Below are 27,791 nucleotides of genomic sequence, written 5' to 3'. Positions count from 1 at the left end.
CTATTCTTTCAAATTTTTTTCTAATATCTATAGTATTTTATTTTTATGTTTTTCATCTTTAATCCATCTGGTTTCATTTTAAAGATATCTTTAAAAATTTAGAAAACTTCGGAGTTTAATGTGAAATTATACATAATGGGTATGATACGTAAACCTTTAGCTTCTGAGTATGTGTGAGCACAAATGGTCACCTGTGGTTATCTCTTGATTGATGTAAACTTATTAGGTATGTCTGGTGTTTATATGGAAAACATTTGGTAATTTTATACTAAAAAGTAATGCTAAAAGAATAGAAATAGGGGGAACATTATGTGTTTCACAAAGTAAGTGTGATAATGTTAAAATATGGACGCGGTGATGACTTAATGTCTGGTCCTTTTGATTCTGTACTTTTGATTATGAATGAATATAGTTTCCAAATTTGGCCCCTTTAAAAATAGACTCCTTAGTAGATAGTGGTAATGGTTGCAAAACATTTTGCATGTACTTAATGCTACAGAATTGTACACAGTTAGGTGTCACTTAACAATGGGGATACAGTCTGAGAAATGTGTTGTTAGGCAATTTTGTTGTTGTGCAAACATCATAGAGTGTACTTATACAAACCTAGATTGTGTAGTCTACTACACACATAGGCTATATGGTAATAATCTTATGGGACCACTATCGTATATGTGGTCCATCATTCACCAAAACGTCATTGTGCAGCGCACAGCTGTACTTTAAAATGGTTAAATGGTAAATTTTACGTTAATGTGTGTTTTGTCATAAAAAAAAAAGACTCCCTTAAAACTTCAAAATTTACGTAATATTTATACATTACATATGTCTATTATGCATATAATTAAATCTATTATAATGTTTTTTTGAGAAAGCTTTTTTTGGTTTGCGTGTTTATAAGATACATTTAATGCTGTTAAAATGTCTGAATATAATTATATAAATATAATGAAATATTTTTTAAATTTTGTTCAAATAACATTTAGGTAGCCTTTTTTTTTTTTTTTTTGGCACCACCACTTTTTATGTCAATAATGAAAATTCTATTTATTTCAGCTTAAGAAAATTCGATCATTGCTTGTTGCTGGAGCTGCACAATATGATTGCTTTTTCCAACATTTACGCTTGTTGGATGGAGCACTTAAACTTTCAGCTAAAGATCTTAGATCCCAGGTGGTTAGAGAAGCTTGCATTACTGTAGCGTAAGTATATTCTTTTTGTGATAAGTATTTTTTATGAATGAATTTAGTACTCATTGATTCAGTGCTCATTAAGTAAAGCAATAGCAGGATAACCCCAAAAAAAGTGTGTATATGATCCAAAAATCATTTTTATTATACATAAGGATTCAATTTGTGTGATTTTTTTTTTTTTTAATCTTTCTTAACACTTTATATCAACCTTAAAATGTGTTTATATGTCTAAAGCCTACTGGTGGATTTTCGGTCGCTAACTCTGTGAGTACATGTAAGAAGTAAATGAATGGATCTGAGAACTGGCTGTATTCAATTTTCTCTTTACTAATTTGGATATTAAACTGTTTCTGATATTTTAGCAATTACCCTGGAATTGTGACATGCATCATAACTTATCAAAATCTAAACTTACTCCATATGTTTATATTTTTCTAAAATTCAAGGATGGTAGAACACTTAAATTCCTTTTACCACTACTCCCAGCCTGAATACTATTGGTGTATAAAGCATTCCTTTGAAGATAGGGAACACAAAGATGCCTACTATAAATAATTTCTAATCAGGATTGTATTAGACATTCTAGTCAGAACAGAAAAAATCCCAGGAAATAAAAACTATGAGGATTGCAAGAAAAGGAACAAAAGGCCATTATTAACAGATGCTATAATTATCCATGCAGAAAACTGTAAGAATCTATAGATAAATTATTATAATTAAGGAACTTTAGCAAGATTGCTAGATATAAGTCAGTATACCAATATACCAAAATAATTGAATATCTCTCAATGGCAAAAAAACAAACCAAAACTCCGCAAAATGTAACCCTGAAAAGTATTCCGTGATGAGAATTCTGCTTCTGGTCATGATGTAGTAACTGGTACAGGATTAGCCCTGTTGCAGAAAACTGGACAAAGTATGTAAAACAAATATTTACAGATAATGAACAGCAGACAGAGCAGGACTTTGATTCTTGAAAGAAACAAATCAGTTGAGCCGTGTGATCAGCACAGTTTTGACCTGGAGGCACCTTCTGAACCATGAGGAAGAGAGGGAGAACCCAAGCAGAGCAAGGCAGTCTCACTGAGGTGAAGAAGAAACAGAGATTGGAGTTTCTGAAGGCTGAAGTGGCTAAAATTTACAATACAGAATACTGGAGAGAAGAGAGATACACAGAAAAAGAGCTATAGAAATCTGCATAGGAGATCCCTTGAGTCTAGCTGCATACTAATCTGTGTGTGGGAAAGGTACAGCTCCCAGAGGACTGGACAGAACTGCTGCTGGAAGGCATAAGGTAAACAACAGTTCCCAGAGCTCATATGGGCTGGGTGAGGTTCAAAATCTGATGAAAAGCATGGAGAAACCTTGTGAACACCCAGGGCACATTAGTAAAGAGCCCAGAAAGGCCATTATATCAGAATAGTACTAAACTAGCTCTAACATAAGGCTACTCTAAACCCCGCCCTCCCAATAAGCTTATAAAGATCAAGCTGATGCCCAAGTAAGTTACCTGCCTGCCAGAACAAAACACACACTCTTAAAAGGAAGATGACATCCAGGCGCGGGTGGCACCTGCCTGCTTCTGATTTGAGATTCCTTTTTGCCTGTAAATTCAGACATTGGCAAACTGCAAGTATAACTGAACACTAGGAAATAGGTCTGAGTCTGAGTACCTCTTTGAATCAAGAACCTCAGTTTTTGGAGCTGTTACCCCAACCATGTAGTTTAAATAAGACATAATATATAGAAATTAATCAATACTGCAAACATTGTCAGAAGATTACAGCATCCTTCCTATGTGTTTTAAGTAAAATCATATGATTAAAGGCTGAGTGACTAAATTTTTTAACTACAAATTCGCAAAGAGAAGACAGATATCCTTAGGATCATCCAACTAAGAGTTGTATTTTCAGTCAAAAAAAAATTCTGAGATCCTACACACCAAAGATGTCAGGGAGTATTTGTGACTAAAACAGTGGTGATACCATTAATAGAAATAGAGACTGGACAGGAGTACTGATTTGGGTAAGCTTTTGAACTTGTTTGTAAAATATGTTGAACTTCAGATTGATATTAGGGCATCAGAATGGAAATATCTGATGGATAAAGACTAAATATCAGGGCAATCTGAGCTGAATGTTTTACCTGTCATGTTAATGGTTAAATTCTGAGATCACATGGCTTCTGTTGCAGAGATGGTAAAATGCCAAATTTCAACTTTGGTTACACAGTTAAAGGATGGGGAAAAGAAGGAAATATGTAATATTTGCACTTCCCTTTCTCTCTTTTGTTTTTCTGCCATTAGAACTGGTTAAAAAATAAAATTTTTAAGTTAATGCAGTAAAATAATATTTTAAAATTAAGTGGGTGAACTGTTTTTGTTGTTGTTGTTTTAGTCTAAATAAAGTAGGAGAAAAAAGTAAAGATAATATTCCAGCTGAATGGTGTTTGCCACTCTGCCGTGAAGAAGATGCTCCCAGCCCTTGCTAGCTCTAGTTCATTCTTAATGCAATCAACAAAATAACTGGCTAATATCATGTTTACCATGTGTTGTGCTTTGAGCTAATCACTTTAAATGAGTTGGTTCTATTAGTATCCCTATTTGAACACGAAGAATTTAAAGACTGGAGAAATAAAGCATCTCATCTAAGATCCTATAGCTAATGGCAGAGCTAGAATTCAAACCAAGTTAAACTAAAGTTTTTGAACTGCATTTTTATAAACTGCATGAGTATATCAGTGTTCATTGTAATGATACCATGATATGACTATAAGAATGTCCAGTTTCATATTGAAGTCATTGAAAATTGGTTTTAACCTTCATACATAGCCCCTTGCTTAAGATTGTTGATGACCCCCTGAATTGCTGGAAAACCACAGGTGAGAATCACTGCTCTGCTGCCTTATGCTATAATTGTGAGTGTGTGTGAAAGTAAGGTGGGAAGGATTCAGTCAGAACTACGTGACCTCATTAAACAACAAAGATTTGGAAAAAAAAATTTATGTGGTCCTACTTATATTTCATGTGAAACTATTTTAAAAAAACATTTTTTGTCTTCTTTTGTAGCCATCTTTCAACAGTTTTGGGAAATAAGTTTGATCATGGCGCTGAAGCCATTGTACCTACGCTTTTTAATCTCGTCCCCAATAGTGCAAAAGTCATGGCAACTTCTGGATGTGCGGCAATCAGATTCATCATTCGGGTAGGTTCTCTCCTCCCTCCTGCCGTTTCTGTCTTGCTTCATTCCTCCCTCCTCCCTTTCTCTCTCTCAGTTTTTCAGTGTACTTAAATAAATCGTTGGTATTTTTTTAATCCCAAGGGAAAATCACTTTTGTATTATTTTTATGGTAATAAAAGCAATACATGGTTATTATAGTTATAGAACATTTAAATAGTGCAGAGAATTACACAGTAAACATGCATACAGAATAGATACACATATGCATGCACATATGTGTACGTGTGTGTGTGTGTAATCATATTGCAGGTAGTAACAGGCAAATGTAAAACAGTAAAAATGTTATAGGCAGTGATATAAGATGACAGGAAAATTCTTAATATTTCTCTTCATCCATATCTTGAAGGTGCCCAAAAGAACAGAGTTAAAAAAATAAATCTCCCCCCTTGAATTCTGCTCTTCTATAACTAATTACTCTAGCCATTCAGTATATACTTTTCCAAACTCCTATTCTGTCTATATAAACTATATTTACCACAAAATGTAAATGTAGTATTTATATTTTACATATGTATATAAATAATATGTTTTTCAACTTTTTAGACTTAATGACTTGGGCAGCTTTCCTTGTCTATATGTATAATTCTTTTTAATGTCTAAATCAGTTTTCTATTAAAGGACATAACATTAAATTGTCCTCACTGTTCTCCTCCCTGAAGTCTATGGAGTCCTTTTCTCCATCCTTTACCAACATTGTGTATTAACAGTCTCTTAAAGATCTCATAATTTAATAAATGGAATATTATTTCGTATTCTACTTTGTATTTCTTAGATTATTAGAGGCATTAGGTATTTTTTTCCTTTTATAATTCTTCTATGGATTGCCAGATTGCCAGTTTATACTCTCTGTGTGTTTTTTTGTCACTGATTTCTAAGACCTTTTTATATAGTATAAGTGTATTAATTCTGTGTTTTATATATATATATATATGCAAATATTTTCTGTTTGTTCATTTTTCAAATATTATTTAAGCTATTGCTTGCTACATATAGAACTTTTAAATTTTTATGCATTGAGACAATGCTCCTTTTGTAGTTTTTGTTATAATTAAAATGACTTTCCCCCATCTCACAGTTATGAAAAGGTTCGATTGTTTACAACTTTTAATTTTGTTTCTTAGATTTAGATCTAACTGAATTTTATTTCTGTGTGAAGTACAGTTGACCTAATAGCATGTAGTGAATTATAGTTCAGTTTTTTCTTGAAATGCCACCATTTTGATATAATAAATTTTCGTAAATTTATGGATCTGTTTCTTAAATGCCTTTTCAGTTTGTTTGATCGATTTGTCCTTTCCTGTTAAAGAAATGAAGTTTCTTTCTAATACTTTTGTACCAGAAGGTTTTTTTCAGCAATAAAATCCATGCCTGTTTAAAAATCTGTGATTCTTTCTATGAAGGTGGTCCTTTTTTTCTGTTTTAATATTTTTTTAAGGTTCTCTAAATACAGCACCTTCATGACAGTGTTGAAAAAATAGTGGGAATTATTGAGATCTTTGTTTTGTTTTGGTGAGAAAGATTAGCCCTGAGCTAACATCTGTTGCCAGTCCTCCTCTTTTTGCTGAGGAAGATTGGCCCTAAGGTAACATCTTTGCCTGTCTTCCTCTACTTTATATGTGGGTCGCTGCCACAGCGTGGCTTGATGAGTGGTGTGTAGGTCCATGCCCAGGATCTGAACCTGCTAACCCCGGGCCGCTGAAGCAGAGTGCGTGAACTTAACCACTACGCCACTGGGCTGGCCCCGAGATCTTTGTTTTACCCCTGAGTTTAATAGGAGTAATATGATGTTTGTGGGTTTTATGGATACTCTGTATTAGGTTATGGGAATTTCCTTCTATTCATATTTTGCTAAATTTTGATGAGGAATGGATGTGGAGTCTTGTCAAATATCTCTCTAATATCTTTAGAAATGATTGTCTTTTTTCATTTATCCGTTGTACATAAATGAACTAAATTCTGCCGGGTCATTGTACATTATAATACTGCTAGATTCAGTTGGCTAATATTTTAGTTAAGATTTTGGCATCTGTTTTAATATATGAGTCTTTTGTAGAATTTTCTATATTTTTCTTGTTTTTTACATATTTTATTAGGGTTTGCTGACCTTCAGAGTTATCTAATAACATTTCTAATGTTTTAGGCTTTGGGCATTCTTGCATCTCTTTTTGAAGAGTTGTTGGCTGGTTGTATTTTCTCAAAATATTAATTTCATATAGATTTTAAGAATCTTTGGCATAATGTATACTGTATTCTCTTAATTAAAAAAAAAAATCTCTACCATAAAAAAAAGTGTTTACTTCTGTGGTTATATTACCATTTTTTCATAATATTATACACTCGCCAGAGGCATTGTTATGGCTCTTTTATAAGCTTCAAGTTTTAGTTTTATTGGTTCCAGTGGGATTCTTTAATTTTTTTCTATTCTTTATTTTTTATATTTAAGTTTCTTAATTCCCTTCTGTGACTCGCTTTGGCTTGCTTTTTTTCTTCTTCTTTTTTCCCCCCTGGATTTTTGTGGTATATCGTTCAATAATTTGTCATAGTTTTTGTTATTTAATATTATAGGCCTGTAGGTTTTCTTCTGAGGTTGGCATTGGCGGCATCCCAATAATTTAGATTTACCACATTCTGTTTATGTGATATTTCTCAATCATTTGTAATTTCCACTTCAACTTCCTCTTTGAATTACATAATGATATTGTTTACATTTTCAAATGATTCTTTTGTTGTTATCATTATTTTGTAATTTCATGATGTTCTGATCAGAGAATTTGATTGTACTATTTCTTCTTCAGTGAATGCCTTGAATTTTATTGGTGTCCTAGTACATCATAAATTTATATAGGTAGTTCTTTAGCATTCGCAAAATATGGAATTCACTTATAGAGTACTTTGTTCATTGCTAAGTCTAGGTATTTATATTATTAAAATTCTTAATGGTCTTATTTTCTAAAAAGCTGCTTTATCTGGCAAATTCTGATTCTAGTTTTTGTCAGTTTCATTTTTCTGGCAGTTCTTGCTTTATGTACTTTATGTATGGTCAAAGTTTTTGACTATTACCATCATGAAATAGTATTTTTTTTTCCTATCTTTTCTGCTTTCTATTCATGGTGCTTTCTTCTTACCTCCTTCTTATTTTCTTAGAAATTCCTTATTCTTTGTCAATGTCAAGAATAAAACCTCTGTTTTACTTCTCCTGCCTTTTAAAAAGTATACATTTTGTCTCATTCATGTCATTTTTTCCTTTAACCTTTACGTTAAATTGAACAAAGATATTTTCATTGTTAGCAATTGAAATTAACTATAGTCTTTTACTGCTTTCGTTCCTAACCAGTGTTTATTAGTAAACTCTTAACTTCTCATTTTTTAATTGGTTCTGGGTAATTTTTGTTTGGTTTTAGTGTGTTCACAGTTTTCATGTGTATTTATCTTTGCATATTTCAAAATGGCTTTTCTTTCCCCTTACACAAGACCTGAAAAATTAGACTTTAGATTCACATTCCTTTTCCCTCAGAATTGTTCTCTTTTCACTCAGAATTATTTTCTTAACTTTTTATTGTTGTCTCTAAGAAATGAGATACCATTTGATTCTTTTATAGAAAAAACAAACTGAAAAACTTTAGGAAGCTTTATAGGATAGTCTCTTTGTGTTAGAAGCTTCCCCACAGCAGGTCTGGGAGTAGATCATCTTTCATTAGTGCTGTCCTTACGTAGTGGATAAGGATTTCTGAATAAAATTGAATTTTCCTTAAACATGTTAATTTTCATGAATCGTTTCTTTATTGTTTCTGTTTTCTTTGCCAAGTTTTTTTCTTCTCTTACTCTCGTTATACAGGTTTTGGAACCTTCATCATTTATCATTTCTTGGATAACTTTTTGTCTCTTGTCTTACAGCTGTATCTGTTCTCAGGAAAAATTCCTTTAAATTCTGCCTACATGACAGTACCCATTTTGCTATTCTTAGGCTTTACACTTTATACATTGTTTTCAAATTGCTAATTTTTGTGAGCTTGTCTCATGTTATTGATATACTATCCTATCATCTTACTGAAAACAAATCATGTGGGTTTTTGGGTTTTTTTCTAACGTTATCTCCTGTTTTCTGTATTTTGTTTGTTTCCTTAGCGTGCTCTATTTGGTTCCTAATTCTCTTTTTAATTCTAGAGAAGCTTTTCTTTTTTCAGTTGTCAACTCATTAATAAATTAAAGTCTAAATTGTTCTGATTTGGTAATTTGGTTGAATGCTTCATCTGTAATTGTGAGAGTCACTCTTTATTTTCCTTTGGTGCAGCTCCCTCTGAAAATGGTGTAGCAATAGTTAGGTTAGTCTCTCTCCCCATCCCTGCCACTGTTGGATGTGGGTTAATCAGCAGTAGGGCTTTGGGGAGGTTACGAGAGAGAGGAGGAAGACGGCACATGAGCCCTATATAGTGTGTTGTGGCTAGGGAGTCTCCTTGGGCTTTAACTCCATAGTAATGGTTGGGGAATGGGTTCTTCTGGATTTCCATGCTGAATGTAACAGTTGAATAACATGCAGGTTAGCACTCGCCTGTGTTATTCTTATCTTGAGCAACTTCAGGTCTATGGGTGATTTCCCTCTGTAGTAGCTGAAAAAAGTTTTACCTTTGGTTTGGTTGAGTTAGTTGTGGGAGACACTGATATGCTATGTACATTCTCCTTTAGTGAAAGACTTCTTTCCCCAATACTGGAAGCGCTGTTGGCAGACAGCCTTCAGTGCAAGCCTCTTCAAGAATTGCCTCAGCTGCAGAAAGCTGCCTTTCCCAAGGTCTTGCCCCTTCCCAGTATGGCCCACATTCAATAACTGATTAATATGAAAGTATAAAGATTTGGCCATCTTGGACCAATTCGAGATTACACTGAAGGGCCCTTTTAGCTCAGAAGCTCCCTAATGGCGTTGAGCCAAGATATGCTTGGGCCGTATCAGCAATCGATTTCTTCCTCTGCCCATTCCTGCCTCCTTCTCCTCCCTTCCACAGGTGTTGATCCCAGGGGCACTTCTTAATATCCTGCATGCTAAACTCCATCTCAGAGCCTGCGTCCTAAGTAACCCAGCCTGTACCATTAGCTCAGAAGAAAAATTGGAGATTTAAAGCATCGAATATGTATGCTTAGGTTACTGTTTTATCCTTATGTCTATTATGAACTTTTATAATTTGCTTCACTAAAGAAGGGCATAAGAATTACTAATAGAAATCAGAAGATTATATCTATTGAACTTTACCTGAATTCTAGAGAGCTCTGTTTCAGCCAGAATGACAGTTTAGTTAAAAACATCCTTTTAAAGTGCATTCCCAATAGTTACGTATGTAGAGTCACTCTGATTACCTGCTTTGAAGACACAGCAGTTGTCATCTTCTACAAGCAGTAGCCACGGTATTTCAGAAAATATGACAAATAACATGTCCAGTCCCTCTTAGTGCTTCCTCCCCCAAAAATACACTATCCTAACGGTTCTTTGCAGTTACACAATTACCTTTTCTTTTCTTTTTTTTTTTTTTTTTTCTGTGAGGGAGATTAGCCCTGAGCTAACATCTGTTGCCAATCCTCCTCTTTTTGCTGAAGAAGATTGGCCCTGGGCTAACATCCATGCTCATCTTCCTCTACTTTATGTGGGATGCCTGCCACAGCGTGGCTTGACAAGCAGTGCATCCAAACCCGCAAACCCTGGGCTGTCAGAACGGAGTGCGTGAATTTAACTGCTATGCCACTGGGCTGGCCCCCAATTTTTCTTTATTATATAATGTTACAGCCAGCCACACCTGTCCTTCTGAAATTGTATCATCATTTCTATTACTTTCATTTGAGAAAACTGTTAACTGGTCTTAATTTTTTTCAAAATCTGATTTTATGGTCTTTTTGTCCTTTTCTAATAGAACTAAATACTTGAATGTAAGGCAAATAGAAGAAGGGTTTATGTGAAGTGCACAGTATTTTTCAACCTTTTCTAAAACATCTTTTTCAGCATACTCATGTACCCAGACTTATACCTTTAATAACAAGCAATTGCACATCAAAATCAGTTCCTGTGAGGAGGTAAGTTTTGAAAAAAAAAATTTTTTTAGTATGGCGTTAATATTGCATTATGTTTAATTCTTAGTCTGGTGCAAAACTTAGTTGGCATTAATTTCTTGCCTTCTAGAAACCTTAGTAAAAGTTTTTTTTATCTCATATCATATAAGGGAAAAAGAATGAAGTGATTATTATGACCACACACGTTTCTCACTTTTATCATATTAAAGTTTGGTTTATTTGGGCCACTTGTTGCTTGGTTTTCAGAAAGTATGGAGTCTAGAGTCAGGCCTTGGCTAGAGTCCCATAACTACCACTGATTGACTGTCCTACTTTGGGCAATTATTTAACCACTCTGAACCTCAGTGTCTACATATGTTGGTAGGGCTAATGATATCGATCTGATAGAATTGTGAGGATTAAATGAGATACACATTAGTAGAATTGAACATGGTGTTTCCAACAGAGTAAATAGCCGTATGCGGTCAGTCGGTCGGTCTCTCTCTCTCTTTCTCTCTCTCTTCTCTTTATGATTTCTGCAATTTTTAATATCACCACTATCACCATAAATAATAAAGAGAGCAAAAACAAGATTTGTGCATTTGTTGTTTAAGAAAATATAGAACTCTTTCTCTTTTTTTTATTTGATAAATATATTTATTTAAATACTTTGAATGCTAGGAAGAAGCTGAATAAGACATCATTATTACCTTTAAGTGGTTTGGAGTTTTGGCGACTGTTGTCCAATCACCTCTCTGATGTCTCAGGGACCAGCAGATAACACCCTGCTGGTCAAATCTGGCCAACAGTCTAGTTTTGTACAGCACACAAGCTAAGACTGTTTTTTACATTTTTTAAGGGTGGTTACAAAGGGGGAAAGAAGAAGAATATGAGACAGAGACTGTATGTGATTCACAAAGCCTAAAATACTTACTGTCTGGCCCTTTACAGGAAAGGTTTAGCAATCTGTGTCTTATATTGAGGAAAATGGTAATTGGAGAAATAGGAATGTGGCAGAGGAGGAGGGAGTCAAGAAATGCTTCATAAAATAACCTTGAAAATGGGGAGCAATTCAGTAACTGTAGGGAAAGTGAGTGGGATGTAACCTAAGCCTAAGCAGAGATGTAAAGCTATGCCGCACGCTGCAGAGCCATCAGACGGGCCACTGAGGCCAGAACACATGATAAATGGAAGATTTCAGGAGCAAAGAGATTGATGGGGGTGGGAGCAGAAATAGGTCAAAATCAGAGTATAGAGGACTTTGAATGTCTTGAAGAGAAATGTTAACATTGTTCCATACTTTGACAGTTTTTGTTGAGGAGGTAATGTCATCCATCCTATTTTTTATTCCAGCTATGAACCGTGTTTAAAAAGGGACAATGAGAAGGATTGGTTTAATTAAGTAGGAATTCTTATGGCTCATGTAAGAGAAGCAGGGTCTGAACTAGAGCTGTGTTGATGATAATTGATTGAAGGAGATTTTATTAAATAAATTTAAGGGATTTCAGGTGTAGAAATGAGACTTTATAATTGGATACGAATGAGGGAAGTGATGTCAAGTGCTTCAGACTAAGCTCTGGAGTGAGAATACCAGGGTTTAAGTCCCCGCCCTATCACTTTGGGCAAGTTAATTTAACCTCCCTATTTCTCATTTCCTAATCTGTATAATATGGGCTAAAAGAGTGGATTTGAGAGGGTAAGAATTAATTTGTTCTTTTTTATGTAGTGTTTGAGTTGACATTCACTGCCTAAATAGAGATGTCCATGAACTGGTTGAAACTTGGACTTAACAGCTGAATTGAAGAACCAGTGCTGGAGATGTAGGACTAGATGTGAGAGGCATAGCTGATAGTCAGAGCTAAGGGTACGGATGATATTGCCCAAGTAAAGACTATAAAATTAGAGAAGTGGGCTGAGATCAGCACCAACCAGGTGAGCACCTATTTAAGGGTAAGTGGAAAAAAAGTGTTAATAAAAGAATAAAAACAAGGCAGAGCTGTGTCAGATGCCAAGAAAGCTGTGTCATCAGATGCCGAGAAAGAAGAGAAGCTCAAGAATGAGACAGTTGAAGAAGTTGAGGTATAGAGGGCTTAGGAAAAATATATAAATACTTGATTAAAAATCATATGTATATATATATATTTAAGGAAACAAATGTGGAAATGGAAGATCCATCACACTTTCTTGGTCACCATTGTATATCTTCAGTCTCTAGTGCATAGTAGGTGTTTGATAAGTGTTTTTTTAATTAAATGAAATTTGTTAAACTTTATGTTCGACAAACATTTTAAGTTAAAATTATGGAGAACTTGTAAGGTCTTTTTGAACATTTTAAGTTAAAAATATGGAGAACTCGTAAGGTCTTTTTTTAACTATTTAGCATAGGAATAGTTGGAGCCTTAAAGTAAGTTAATTATTTGACAGTTAAGATATCTAAAGACATGTCTTATTCTTTAATTCAGGGGGCAAAGTGCAGTATTATAAAAGAAAGTGTTAATTAACATTTAGTTATAGATTAATATAACAATATAATGTTATAACAGTTATAATTATAACTTATTTTTCAGGCGTTCATTTGAATTTTTAGATTTATTGTTACAAGAGTGGCAGACTCATTCATTAGAAAGGTATGCATTAACTTTTCCTCTCCTGCTTCCCTCCCCTCCCCATTGTCATAAGTTCCTTAGAAGTTGATGATATTGGCTTTGCATTATTTCTCATTTTGCTTTAAAAGTTATTTATACTGGTTTTCCTTTAAAGCTGTGGTGTGATGCTCCTCTTATTTGTTGGCAGCTATGAATAGTATGATTTTCTTCTTTGTTTGTGGGGTGAGTGAGGGTCTCTTAAGTAGAATGGGTTATGTAAGATACTCCAGGATAACTTGGGCAAAAACTTAAAAACGTTATCTCTAGTCATGTGAAATACATTTCCTCAGGTGCAGTTAATCAAGTAACGAATGATTTAAGATAGAAGGAAGACACTCCTTTCAGAGGAAGGAGATTGAAAAAACAAAGTGATTCATTGGAAAGTTTCTCCACACCAGCTGTCAGGTGTCATTGGTCAGGTATATACTGGGCAGCGTCTAATATAGCTCTGAGGTGAACAAGAGGAAAATGTGGGCAGCTAGCTGGTCACTTGCTATTCGCATGGCTGTATTTCTCATTAGTTTCAAGTTTGAAGCTTGGATATACCTATATTTACGTTGAATACATTGCTGATTTTCCATTTTCATGGAAATCATTAATCTGTTTATAGCCCTTTTTTTTGGGAGGAAGATCAGCCCTGAACTAACATCCATGCCAATCCTCCTCCTTTTTTTCCCTTTGTCTCCCCAAAGCCCCAGTAGATAGTTTATGTCATAGCTGCACAGCTATGTGGCACATGGCCTCAGCATGGCTGGACAAGCGATGCATCGGCGCGCACCTGGGATCCGAACCCGAGCCGCCAGGAGCGGAGCACACGCACTTAACCGCTAAGCCACGGGGCCGGCCCTATAGCCCATTTTTTTAAACTAGAATTTGTTGTTTATTGTAGGCATGATGTAATTCCATGTTCTTTAAGTTCTTTTGTGACAGCTACTATTCAGTTTAGTCAGATCATAATTGATCATACTGTTAGCAAATCATTTTCTACATAGATGGGTTAGTGAGGAGCCAGCCACACAGAAGAGGTTTTTTTTTAATTCATTAAAAATTTAAAATTTAGGTACTGTATATTTATACATTATCTAGATTCCATATAAAGTTAATTATTTTCAGGTTAATTATGTTTGAATTGTCAGAAGGAAACCATACGTGAATGAAATGTATGGGGTGGATTATTAGAAAATCTTGCAATCTTAGATTTATTATTATGCACTAATTAATCTTTTTACCTCCCCTGCCCCTTTGTGACTGATATGTAACATATAGGCAGTAAGTATCATTTGTAGTGAAATACGTAGTTGTTTTTTTTTTAATGAGAAAGATTAGCCCTGAGCTAACATCGGATGCCAATCCTCCTCTTTTTGCTGAGGAAGATTGGCCCTGGGCTAACATCCGTGCCCATCTGCCTTTACTTTATATGGGACGCCGCCACACCACGGCTTGACAAGCGGTGCATCAGTGCGCGCCTGGGATCTGAACCTGCAAACCCCAGGCCACCCAAGCGGAGTGTGCGCACTTAACCACTACGCCTCTGGGCCGGCCCCTGAAATACATAGTTTTACACGTGATTCTAAAGATGTTTTGTTTTGTAGACACGCAGCTGTCTTGGTTGAAACTATTAAGAAGGGAATTCATGATGCTGATGCTGAGGCCAGAGTGGAGGCAAGAAAGTAAGTCTATAATGTTCCCTTTGACACTTTAAACATTCGTTGGTGTTTTCTTTGAAAGGAATTATATTGGGAGAATGAAAATATCAGAAGTGTCCCAAGTATTCTACTTGATTAGCTCTTTAGTAAAAGTGAGATTGATTTTTTTTTTCATTAAATCTGTACCAGATGTCTAACAGTTTACTTCGCATTGTCATTTGTATAATCATCAGTATTCCTATTCCATCATAACACACTACTCACTTTCTTTGTGAATAAAAATAACTGTCATTTATTGAGCACGTGTCATGTACCTTCTACTGTGTGGGGCAGTTGGTATACATCATTTTCTAATCCTTAAAATGATCTTGCAAAGGTAGTGTCTCCATAGATTGGCAACTGAAGTTTGGAGATTTGAGGGTTTACCCAAGACCACACAAACCATGAGGATCACAGCCAGGTTTTAAACTCAGATCTGCTTTTCTCAAAAGCCTGCCATCTTTCCATGAAAACTTGTTAATTTAGCAAGTATTCACTTAACACATAGTGAATGTATTAAAAAACTATAGGCTATCTTCATTCTTCCCGCATGTACACATTTTACTGTTAATGTGTAATCATGTAAAACTATTACTTTATGTGCTTTTTATTGTTGTTTTGTTCATTTGTTTTACAGGACATACATGGGTCTCAGAAACCACTTCCCTGGTGAAGCAGAAACATTGTATAATTCCCTTGAGCCATCTTATCAGAAGAGTCTCCAAACTTACTTAAAGAGTTCTGGCAGTGTAGCATCTCTTCCACAATCAGACAGATCCTCGTCTAGCTCACAAGAAAGTCTCAAGTAAGGTCATACAAATGATAATTAATGATTTCTTCCTTTCCCCAAAGTTCAGGTTGGATGGTTGAATATCTATCTGCTTGCTTTCACTTAAAGCCTTGAAAGAAAGACTCCAATGTACTGATTTTCTTTGGTCTGTTGTCTCAAGGGTTGGATTGCATGCTAGTATAACTTCTTCTCTTTGAGTAAAGAGTTTAGTGATTCACATTTTGTTTCCATATGTTTATGTCTGTGAAAAAGATTGGGAAGCACTGATTTATATACATTTTCTAATACCTCAGAAATAGTTCATACAGTAAGTAGCCCATTTCTAGGGCATTTTAATGGAGGAATTGTAATGGAGATTCGGAAGTCATCTTCAGAACTCATACAGCACTGTGTGACTGATAAACAATCTGCTGTTTTCCTTCTTCGCCTCTTGCACAGTTAAAGATTTCAGCAAATCCCTCAAGGGGTCAAAATTCTCTAGTATCTGACTCAGTTCTCTGTAACTCCATTCTCATTATTATGTTGGCTACCTCAAACCCTTGCAGTCTTGGCAGCCTTAACCCTTAACCCTGTTTTCTGTCTCTCTAGCCCTATGAGATTGCTGAAATTTCTGATGCCTTCTCTGCTCCCTAGCAGTGGCCACAAGTATCTGCAGGTTTCGCCAGGAAAGAGCAGCTCACAAAATGTGAGCTTACCTCTCTGTAATTCCTGTCTCTTTGGGATCTTGACCCCGCAAAGACTGTTAGTTGCCTTGGCAGCTCTCTGATGCAGGACTGGGACCAGGGTGAGGCAAGTGAGGGACCTAGGGCACGAAATTCAAAGAAGCACTCCCAGGGTCTTGTGAGTACTGTACTAAAGTCCAGTGACTTACAAGTTTTCAGAATAAAAGCAGATATTCAAAAAATAATTATTGTAGGAATAATTACCTATCTAAACTTCTAGTTAAATGTGATAAATTCTTCACCTCACATGAGCTTTTTTGCTTTGTTCCCTTTACTTTTATTCACTATGCTTAAACTTTAAAGTGCATATGAATCATCTGAAGATCTTATTAAAATGCAGAATCTGATTCAATAGATCTGGGATAGGGCCTGAGATTTTGCATTTTTTACACACTCCTAGGTGAAGTCAATGCTTTTTGTCCAGGGACCATACTTTGAGTAGCAAGGATCTAAACTAGGTATTTTATCTTACTCTTATGTAATATCTTTAGACGTAAAAAGCTTTAAATTCTGTGAACCTGGAAGTGGTGTGCTTCAGTCTAATAGGGTAGCAAGTTTAGGGAACAGTTATAAAAATAATATAATACTGGGCTTAATAACCAACTACCAAATTTACCATTTGATGATAATAACTTGCCTGACATTAACCTGTTTGGAGATTTTGCATCTGTCTGGCCTTGCCCCCACCTTTAAAATTTATGCTTTCAGTATCCCCCTTACATCTTTAGATATATTATTTATCTATGGGCTGCAGGGTACCATTGTAATTAAAGATAAATAATCAAAAAAGATATTAAGGGGCCGGCCCAGTGGCATAGTGGTTAAGTTCGCATGCTCCACTTTGGCGACCCAGGCTTCGCTGGTTCGGATCCTGGGCGTGAACCAACACACTGCTCATCAAGCCATGCTGTGGCGGCATCCCACATACAAAAAATAGAGGAAGACTGGCATAGACGTTAGCTCAGGACCACTCTTCCTCACGAAAAAAAAAAAACATTAAGGAAGATGGTGGATTCTTTGAGATTATTGGAGCTGTTTTGCTTTCTCATCATACATGTCATCCTCAGCAGCAGTTCTTAGCTTTGATTCTGTTGCCCCATGCAATAACACAGCTGTAGGTAGTATGATACCTACGTGGTAATGGCACAAATTGCCAAGGGCTACAACCATTAGACAGAGGCTTTGGTTATGCTGAATTTCCTATGTGCTAATAATAACATACTCCTCTCTCCTCCTAAGTAAAATATCTCAGAATACAAGTGTTGGACAGTGCTATTATTGAGCCCTCAATGGTGAGCACTGTAATGTGTGCTGAGGACCAGAGTAAACAACAACATTCTGGTCCTTGTCTCTGTAGAGCTTACCATCTTTATTCATTGCTAGTTATTTCGTTTTTGCTTCACAGCTAATTGAGATACCATTGATATGTGACAACAACTGTTCTAAAGTGACATATAAAAGGAAAATTAAAATTAGAAGTACTTGTCAACTCTTCAGAAAACTCAGTAGTGTTGCGCTAATTGTTATCAAAGGGGTAATAAATTATGTGTTCTTACTAAAAGTATTTCTTTTTACCTTGCAGTCGCCCTTTTTCTTCTAAATGGTCTACGGCAAACCCGTCGGCTGTGGCTGGAAGAGGTAAGTTGCCTTTTTAAGTAAGAATTGTAACATATTTTTCTTAATAAATAAAGTAAAAGCTACTTTATATATAAAGTAAAAGTTACTATATAAAATGATTTTCTCATCATTGGTCACATCAGAACAGTTTAAAAGCTACTGCTGTTAAAAACTGTTTAGTTTTTAAACTGTTTTGATGTGCTTTTAAAGTATAGTTTTTAAGCTATGTTAAACTTTTAAACTTTTGATATGATGCACAGTGAGAAAATCCTTTTTTTTTTGGTGAGGAAGATTAGCCCTGAGCTAACATCCATTGCCAATCCTCTTTTTGCTGAGGAAGATTGGCCCTGGGCTAACATCCATGCCCATCTTCCTCTGCTTTATATGTGGGACGCCTGCCACAGCATGGCTTGTTAAGTGGTGTGTAGGTCTGCACCCGAGATCCGAACCTGCGAACCCCGGGCTGCTGAAGCAGAGCACACAAACTTAACCACTACACCACCGGGCCAGCCCCAGGAGAAAATCGTTTTATGTAGTAGCCCAATACTATACACATATGGTCTATCTGTGTTGTATACCATATACATATGCTATGTATAATATATACCTTGTAGTGTATGTAATTATATACATACAATATACGTATACTATGTAGTATATTGTGTACATGTGTACATGTATAGTATAAATCGAAGTTCCATGAAGCACTCCTTACCGTTACTTGTGGTGCACTCTGTTTTCTATTCTGTTTCATTTCTTTAAAATGCTGTCCATGACCCACTCAGTTGATTTCACAGCCTATTAATGGATCCTAACTCACAGTTTATAACACTTCTCATTTTTAGAACTGAAAAACTAAAGGCCAGAAATTTAATGACTTTATTGGCATTGCCTAAGAGTGACAGAATCTGCATTATTTTCTGACTAACCCTACTCTTGGACTAGTTCTCCTTGCATTTTTCTGATAGTAAAAAGATAGCACTGCTCCCATCTGTTTATCTTCTCTAGTGCTTCATTTTCTTGAATCAGGCATGAACATCATCTCTTCATCTACAAAACAGTCCTATGAATTTTACAAAATATAGTTATTTTTCCCATTTTGTGGAAGAGGAGAATGAGGCAGAGAAGTATTGAGAAAGTTGTCCAAGAAGATTTAGTTGTGACAAGATTGAAACTGAGGCATTCTGACTTTACAATACTATAAAATACTGTCTAGTGTCCATCTGGCCACTGCTCCTTTTTGACTATTTGTCATCATGGATTAGCTCATGGTGGTTTCAAGTTCATATAGTTTTCATGCTTTTTGCAGTGATGTAAATAATATAGGTTACCTTTGCTTTGTTTTCCATAGTATCAGCAGGCAGCAGCAAAGCCAGTTCCCTTCCAGGAAGCCTGCAGCGTTCACGAAGTGACATTGACGTGAATGCTGCTGCTGGTGCCAAGGCACATCATGCTGCTGGGCAGGCTGTGCGAAGTGGACGCTTAGGTGCAGGTGCCCTGAATCCAGGTTCCTATGCATCATTAGGTAAGACAGCTAATTATAGGAAATTATACATTGTTTTCTCCCTGGTCTCAGTGAAGTCAGGATGATGGTGATATCTTAATGATTTCTATTTCATTCTTACTAGTTAAGGATAGTCCATATGTTTTAATGTGATTCTATACTTGGGACATAGTTCTGAGGTATCTAGAAGCTGCCTTGTTTCCAATTTTCCCCTTGTCATCCTCCTAATCGTCTTGATCAAAGGAACAATTCTTGATTCCATGATTTGCCTATAGAATTTTCACAGCTCTGCAGTACTGCCACATCCAACCATGGGTTACTAAGGGAGTTTGGGGAGGGCATTGGGTATCCAGCTTCTCTGTTCTTTCTCCTACTTCTGTTCCCTTACCAAGAAGTTAAAGCCTTTTGGGTATCTGGGAAAACTGCGAAGACTTTAATCATAGTCAAAATTGAAACATATATTCTCAAAGCTATTCAGACTTTATTTTTTATGTCCATCACCTTTAAAAGTTTGAGGTTGGTTATCCATTTTTCTGGTCTCTGTTTTGTGCGTCATTTTTCTTTCTCTTGAGTAGTACTGGTGGAACACTAGTCAAGCAAATCATTGGAACACAGTAGGAAGTGCAGAGATATTAGGTATGAATGTAGTACATGATAAAGTTGGCACAGCTACATTTAGTGAGGAAGGGATAAATTATTTAGTAAATTGTATTTAGACACATGGTTTACAACTTGGTACAAAATTAAGTTAGAACCATGTTTCACATCATATAAAAATTTATTCCAGGGGCCAGCCCGATGGGGTAGTGGTTAAGTTTGTGTGCTCCGTTTCGGCAGCCCAGGGTTTGCGGGTTCAGATCCCAGGCGCAGACCTACACACTGCTTATCAAGCCATGCTCTGGCAGCATTGCGCATACAAAATTGAGCTAAAGGAAGATTGGCACAGATGTTAGCTCAGGGACAATATTCCTCGCCAAAAAAAAAAAAAATTATTCCGGATGACTAAAAAGTTGAACAAAAACGTAAAGCAACTTGATGAAAACATAGTAGTTGAGTATTTGTCTAATTTCAGGTTGGGGAAGGAATTTCTAAACATAAAAGCCAAAAAATCATGAGGGAAAAGTTCCTCTGATTTAAATCATATGTGTGAAAATAGAAAATCAAGTGGCTGGAAACAAAAAGGGGAAAAGTTTTTGCTACCTACTACAAAAAAAAAGCTAAAATGTCAACAAGTTTTAATAAGTCTATGAGAAACAAATGAACTTATTTTTATAGAAAAATATTCTACGTATATCAAGGAAATTATATATCGTAATTGCCCAGAAAACGCCACAACAAATGTTGAACCTCAGTTGTAATCAAACAAATGCAAATTGAAAGACCTGTAAATACAGTAGTCCCTCATTATTCATGGGGATACTTTCCAAGACCTGTAGTGGACGCCTGAAACCGCAGATGGTACCAAATCCTATGTATACTATGTTTTTTCCTATACATATATACCTATGATAAAGTCTAATTTGTAAATTAGGCACAGTAAGAGATTAACAACAATAACTAATAATAAAATAGAGCAATTATAACAATATGCTATAATAAAAGTTACTGTAGATCTTAGCAACCTTAGCATATGATTTTTTTTCTTTCCTTATTAAGTCGAGAACTTTCACCTTTTCACTTAAAGGAAGCACTTTATAGCTTTTCTTCGGAGTATTTGAATTGCCAGCATCACTACTCTTGCACTTTGAGGCCATTATTACATAAAATAAGTCGAATACAAGCACTAGGATATGACAGCAGTCAATCTAATAACCAAGACGGCTACTTAATGACTAATGAGCAGGTAGTGTATACAGTGTGAATACACTGGACCAAGGGATGATTCACGTCCTGAATACAGAGTGGTATAGCAGGAGATTTCATCACGCTACTTAGAACGGCATGCAATTTAAACATTATCGTAAAGGTTCTAGCCAGGTCAGTTAGGCAAGAAAAAGAAAGAAAAGGTATCCAGATTGGAAAATAAGTAAAACTATCTTTATTTGCATAAAACATGATATTAATTATAGAAAATCCTAAGGGATCCACAAAAAAACTAGAACTTATTATTGAGTCTAGCAGGGTTGCAGAATACAAGATCAATATACAAAAATCAGTTGTATTTCCAAATGAACAATCTGAAAATGAAAGTAAGAAAACAATTCCAATTATAATAGCATCAAAAAGAATAAAATATTTAGGAATGAGTATAACAAAAGAAGTGTAAGACTTCTCTAGGAAAAACCACTCCTGTGTTTCTCCTTTACTCTCATACTCATAATACTGTTGACACCAGATGTGTGGGTTTTCCACACCAAGCAATTCTCCTACATCAACTGGGTGTCCTATTATTCAATCCAATTCTGACACTAATCATAGTTAGCACAGGCCTCACAGGTTAAGGGCTCCGTCCCATAAGACTGCCCCCCACTCCCACTTCAGGCATCATTTGCAAGTCCAGGTTGTCTTCTGTGCTTCCGATCAACTGGCTATAAATCAGAGGTTCCTGTGAACCCCTCCTCAGGTATAATTAATTTGCTAGAGCAGCTCATAGAACTCAGGAAAACAGTCTGTTTACTAGATTACTAGTTTATTATGAGTATGGATACGAATAACAGCCAGATGAAGAGATACATGGGGTGAGGTCCAGAAGAGTCCCAAACACAAGAGCTTCTATCCCCATGGAGTTGGAGTGCAGTGCACCAACCTCCTGGTACATGTCTTCACCAATCCAGAAACACTCTGAAACCTCGTACTTTTGGGATTTTTATGGAGACTTCATCACAGAAGCATGATCTATCATTAACTCATCTCCAGCTCCTCTCCCTTTCCCAGAGGATGGAGGGTGGGGTGAAAATTCCAAGCTTCTAATCCTGGCTTCATCTTTCTGGTGACCAGCCTCCATCCTGAAACTGTCCAGAAGCCCACCAGGAATTAACTCATTAGAACAAAAGACACTCCTATTTCCCAGGAAATTTCAAGGGATTTAGGAGCACTGTGTCAGGTTCCAGAGTCAAAGACCAAATATTAGAACAGAAGATGCTCCAAGTGCTCTTATCACTTAGGAAATTACAAGGGTCTTAGGAGCTCTGTGCCAGGAACTGGGGCCAGAAACCAATATATATATATAAATTTTTTATTTCACACTTGTACACTAAAACCTGCAACACATTTTTAAAAGAAATTAAAGAGGATCTAAATAGAGAGATATGCAGATTCTTTAAAGGCTTAATATTGTTAACATGGCACATTGACCTACAGATTCAGTGCAATCTGTATCAAAAGTCCAGCTGCCGTTTTATAGAAAGTGACAAGCTGATCCTAAAATCCTTTTGAAAATGCAAGGGATCCAGAATAGGTGAAACAGTCTTGAAAAAGAAGAGCAAAGTTGGTGGACTCAACACTTCCCAATTTCAAAACTTACTTCAAAGCTGCAGTAATCAAGTCTGTGTGGTACTGGTTTAAGGATAGACATATAGATCAATGTAATAGAATTGAGAATCCAGAAATAAACCCATTTATGGTCAATTGATTTTTATTAAGGGTGCCAAGACCAGTGGAGAAAGAATTGTCTTTTCAACAAATGATACTGGAACAACTGGATAGCCACATGCCAAGAAATGAATTTGGACCCCTATCTCACCATATCCAAAAAATTTACTCAAAATGGATCAAAGACCCGAATGTAAGAGCTAAAACTCTAAAACTCGTGGAGGAAAACATAGGTGTAAACCTTCATGACTTTGGATTAGGCAGTGTTTTCTTAGATACTACACGAAACACACAAGCAACCAAAGAAAAGATAGATAAATTGGACTGATGTCATCAGAATTAAAAACTTTTGTGCTTCAAAGTGCTCCATCAAGAAAGTGAAAAGACAGCACAGAGAATGAGAGAAAACATTTGCAAATCACATAATCTGATTAGGGACTTATATCCCAAATATATAAAGAACTCTTACAATTCAATAACCAAAAGACAATTCAATTTAAAAATGGGCAAAGGATTTGAATAGACATTTCTCTAAAGACAGTATACAAATTGTCAATAAGCACATGAAATGATGCTCAACATCATTAGTCATTAGGGAAGGGCAAATCAATAGTAGGATGAGATGTCACTTCATACCCACTAGGATGGCTATTATCAAAAAGATGGACAACAACAAACCTGGCAAGGATCTGGAAAAATTGGAACCCTTTAACACTGCTGTTGGGAACGTAAAACGGTAGAACCACTCTGGAAACAGTTTGGCAATTTCTCAAAAAAGTTAAACATAGAGTTGCCATGTGACTCAGCAGTTTCACTCCTGGCTGTATACCCAAGACATATGAAACATGTTCTCATAAAACATGTACATAAATGTTCATGGCAACATTATTCATAATAGTCAAAAAGTGGAAACAACTCAAATGTCCATCAACTGGTGAGTGGTTAAGCAGGTTTGTCCAGGGCTGGCCCCGTGGCTTAGTGGTTAAGTGCGCACGCTCCGCTGCTGGTGGCCTGGGTTCGGATCCCGGGCGTGCACCTACGCACCGTTTCTCCAGCCATGCTGAGGCCACGTCCCACATACAGCAACTAGAAGGATGTGCTATGACATACAACTATCTACTGGGGCTTTGCGGGGGGGGGGGGGGGGGAGTCTTTAAAAAAAAAAAAGCAGGTTTGTCCATACAGTGGAATGGAATGTTATTCAGCCATAAAAAGGAGTATATTACAGAAAATGAAGTACTAATGAGTGCTATAAGATGGAGAGATCTTGAAAATATTATGAAGTCAGACACAGATAGCCACATACTGTGTGATTTCATTTATATGAAATGCCTAGAAGAGGTGAATCCACAGAAACAGCAAGTAAATTAGTTGTTGCTAGGGGCTGGGAGTCAAGGGAATAGGGAGTGACTCCTAACGGGTACAGGATTTCTTTCTTGGGGTGATGAAAATGTTCTGGAATTAGATAGTGGTGAGAGTTGTGCAACTTTGTGAATATATTAAAAACACTGAATTGTATACCCTAAAAGGGTGAATTTTATGGTACGTGAATTATATCTTAACTTTTTTTAAGTGGGGAAAAGACTTAAAAAAGCTTATCCTGAGTCTTAAAAATAAAACATTATATTTAATATCTATTCTTTTTATTACCAGAAAAATATTATATTTGAAATGTTTTCATGTGAATTGGAAAGCCAATTTGCAACAATATTTTTTTCATAAGAAAGCTTGTAATAGTGCCATGAAATTGACTTAATTTGTTTCTTTAGGTTCTTTGAAGTTTGAATTGCCTGTTTGGTTTATTACAAAAGGGAATGGTGTCCCTCTTTTCTCTTTTCTTCATCTGGCCCGGATTCACACTCAGGGACAAGGAACTACTTGCCTGTGGCTCTTTCCAGGGCTTAAATAATGGATTTTCTCGTTCTCTCTCTCTATTTCTATTTCTTTTTTTCTATTTCTTTTTTCTGTTGCTCTCAACATATCTTTCTTTCTTTATCTTTCTTTTTTCTCTCTTTTTCTTTCTCTCTCTCTCTCTGCTTTCTTATAAACATGTGACTGGTGTACTCTCTGTTTTCTTCTACTTTGAGTCTTGCTTATCATGACAGAACATTTATGCATCAGAGGGAATTTTCCATCATTTTTCAGCAAACACTTAATGAACACTTAGTTTTTGCCGGGTACCCTACCGGGTACCAGAGAGTCTCTCAGTCTACTGGAGGTTGCTAAAGGATGAGCAGCTAAAAGCTTGTTGAGTTTTATTCATTTTGAGTTTGAAGTCCCTGTGAGACATCAAACTGGAGGTGTTCAGGAGGCATAGTGGTATAGTGAGGCATTGAGATATAGTGGTATAGAACTCAGGAGAGAGATCTATGCTTGAGATTACATTTGGAAGTTATTAGAGAGTTGTTCTTACTGTAATCTTTCAATATTAAACTCAGTACATTCCTTAAAGCAGTCGCCAGTGGGTTTTTCCTCCACTAAAGTGCTAAATCCTTTGGCAACAGGAATATCATGAGTATTTTGAAGTTTACCCTTTAAAACTGTATCCTGAAGAGGAAGCTTGGTGTGATGGGAGATAGGAATTTGTGTTAAGGAAACCTTGATATATGTATGCATATTTATGAATATTTATTCTCAACAATGGGTTTGTGGAATTGTTTAACTGGAAAAGAATATAAATGGTTTCAGTGGTATCATGTGGACAGAAGCCATATTTCAGTTGACTGAGGAAGAAGTTGGAAGGAGAATTTGTATAAATTATTCCTGTGCTTGATGATCAAGAAAAGAGGTAAAAGAACGTTGTAAGATTTGTAATTAAAAGTTAGTGAACTTTTTGTTTTTTAAGATTGGAGGAGTTAAATATGTTTGTATACTAAGGTCGTAGAGTCAGTAGAGAAGGAAAAGTTAAAAATGCAAGGATGAGGGCCCGGCCTTGTGGCCAAGTGGTTAACATTCCACGTGCTCTGTTTCGGCGGCCTGGATTCGCGGGTTTGGATCCCAGGCGTGGACCTACTCCACTCACCAGCCATGCTGTGGCAGTGTCCCACATACAAAATAGAGGAAGATTGGCAGGGATGTTAGCTCAGGGCTAATCTTCCTCAAGCAAAAAAAAAGAGGAGGATTGGCAACGCTTGTTAGCTTAGGGTGAATCTTCCTCAGAAAAATTTTAAAAAATAAAAAATAATTAAAATTGCAAGGATGAGAGGAGATAATTTATGGCCAAAGTTCCTATGAAAGGTGTGAGGAATGGAATGTATAGAGCATAACTGGAGAGTTAGTCTTAGATGTGGAAGGGTCATCAGTTTCCCTGAAGTAGAAGGGAAGGAAATGAAGAAGGAAGTAGATTCAAATATATTTTGGGGGAATGGGCATTAAGAAGAGTTATCCAGGAGGTTGTTGTGACTTCTTCCCTGAGGAGTCAACCTCAGGATCATGTGCTAATAAAAAGCAGGGTGTCCGAGAGGTGGCTTGAGGTTTGGAATAGCCATAGAGGGGGCACAAGAGGTAAGGCACTCTTCTGGACTTCCTACAATCACCCATACATTTGGGGCCTTGGCCAGAAGGACTCACAGGACTAAGAGGCCACTGTACTCATGGCTGAGGTTTATCATAGCAAAAGGACACAAGCAGGATCAGCAAGGGAAACAGTTTCGTCAGGTATTCTGGAGGAGTCTAGGCACAGGCTTTCAGAGTTCTCTCTCCCAGAGATGAGGATGAGGGGCTGCATAGAACATGCCCCTTCCTCCAGCAATGAAATGCAGGAAAATGTGCACGTTGTTTCTGCCCAGGGAAGCTCACTTAAGACTCAGAGTCCAGGGAGAGGGTGGAAGGGAGGTAGTTAAGCAGCCACCCTGCCACATGACCAGCCACAATTATCAGAATTCCACTCCCAAAAAGAAAGCAGGTGTTCACCATAAATCACACTGTTTGCAAAAACAGTTTAGTATAAAAACAGTTGGTATAGCAGAGTTCAGTACCACCCCCCACCCCCACACACACAAAATAACCTTATCGTTGACAGAGGGAGCATCCAAAACTAAGTTCCCAAAGGCCAGCCAAGGGCCAGCCCCATAAGTAGGCCCTTCTTGAGAGCAGCTTAAAGCCTGTTATGTTAATACTTACCTGCACAGACGCTAAAGGCCAAGCCTGATAATTACCCCAGTTTCTAGCAGTGCCAGTATGCATGATTTCATAGTTTTGTAATTTTGCTCTATTGGGGTACTTCCTAGTAATAGAGTAGGGAAATTGAGATTTATTCAGATCTGAGGTTTTATAGGGATTGGAAGTTCTAAGAAAGGATGGGGTGGGGAAGCAACAAGGCACTAGACAGAGGATCATGACGGGAGAACTGAAGAGTAGAATTTGAGGAATGTGCTCTAGGCTATAGAGGAAATGAAGAAGCAAGGCAAGGTGACTCTGATAAGGAGAAACTCAGCAGACCAAAGCAGAGCATTTGCCTGATGATGGCAAGGGTCCAAGGTTGGGGACATGGGCTTCACTAATTTCTCTCTCTAGGTTGGTGAAAATCAGACTCATTATCGATCCTGTTTTTGTTTTTTGGGTTTTTTTGTAGTCTTGATCTCACATGGGAACCTCATCTTGTTTAATCTAGTATGTTTTAGTTTAGCCTTTTATATATGTCTGTGCTGTGAATTCTGTCGTCTTAAGAATAATGTTTTCTAGGGATTATAAAATCTTTTTTTTCTAATATACTAAGTTTTCCTCTGTTCTTTGCTTGCTCTTTCATCAAAGAGGATACTTCTGACAAGATGGATGGTAAGAACTTCTTTTCTAATTCTACTACTAAAGATTTTTATGGCTCTTGGATTCCATAT

The 27,791-nt window shown here is 36.5% G+C and overlaps 1 protein-coding gene across 4 annotated transcripts in view; it reads left to right on the top strand.

The window, feature by feature from the left end:
* Positions 1 to 27,791, top strand: part of CLASP2 (cytoplasmic linker associated protein 2) — a 168,608-nt gene that overhangs the window by 75,260 nt on the left and 65,557 nt on the right. For all 4 annotated transcript variants that reach the window (XM_058554565.1, XM_058554545.1, XM_058554555.1 and 1 more), the window contains exons 11-18: positions 1,057 to 1,202; positions 4,261 to 4,396; positions 10,416 to 10,486; positions 13,030 to 13,089; positions 14,700 to 14,777; positions 15,430 to 15,597; positions 17,887 to 17,942; positions 19,273 to 19,446. In XM_058554565.1, coding sequence (XP_058410548.1) covers positions 1,057 to 1,202; positions 4,261 to 4,396; positions 10,416 to 10,486; positions 13,030 to 13,089; positions 14,700 to 14,777; positions 15,430 to 15,597; positions 17,887 to 17,942; positions 19,273 to 19,446 — 889 coding nt within the window. The remainder of the gene's footprint in view (positions 1 to 1,056; positions 1,203 to 4,260; positions 4,397 to 10,415; positions 10,487 to 13,029; positions 13,090 to 14,699; positions 14,778 to 15,429; positions 15,598 to 17,886; positions 17,943 to 19,272; positions 19,447 to 27,791) is intronic.

Source organism: Diceros bicornis, chromosome 2, assembly GCF_020826845.1.
Source record: "Diceros bicornis minor isolate mBicDic1 chromosome 2, mDicBic1.mat.cur, whole genome shotgun sequence".
Lineage (NCBI taxonomy): Eukaryota > Metazoa > Chordata > Mammalia > Perissodactyla > Rhinocerotidae > Diceros > Diceros bicornis.
Note: the sequence above shows the minus strand (reverse complement) of the source record. Positions and strands in the feature narration are given on the sequence as shown.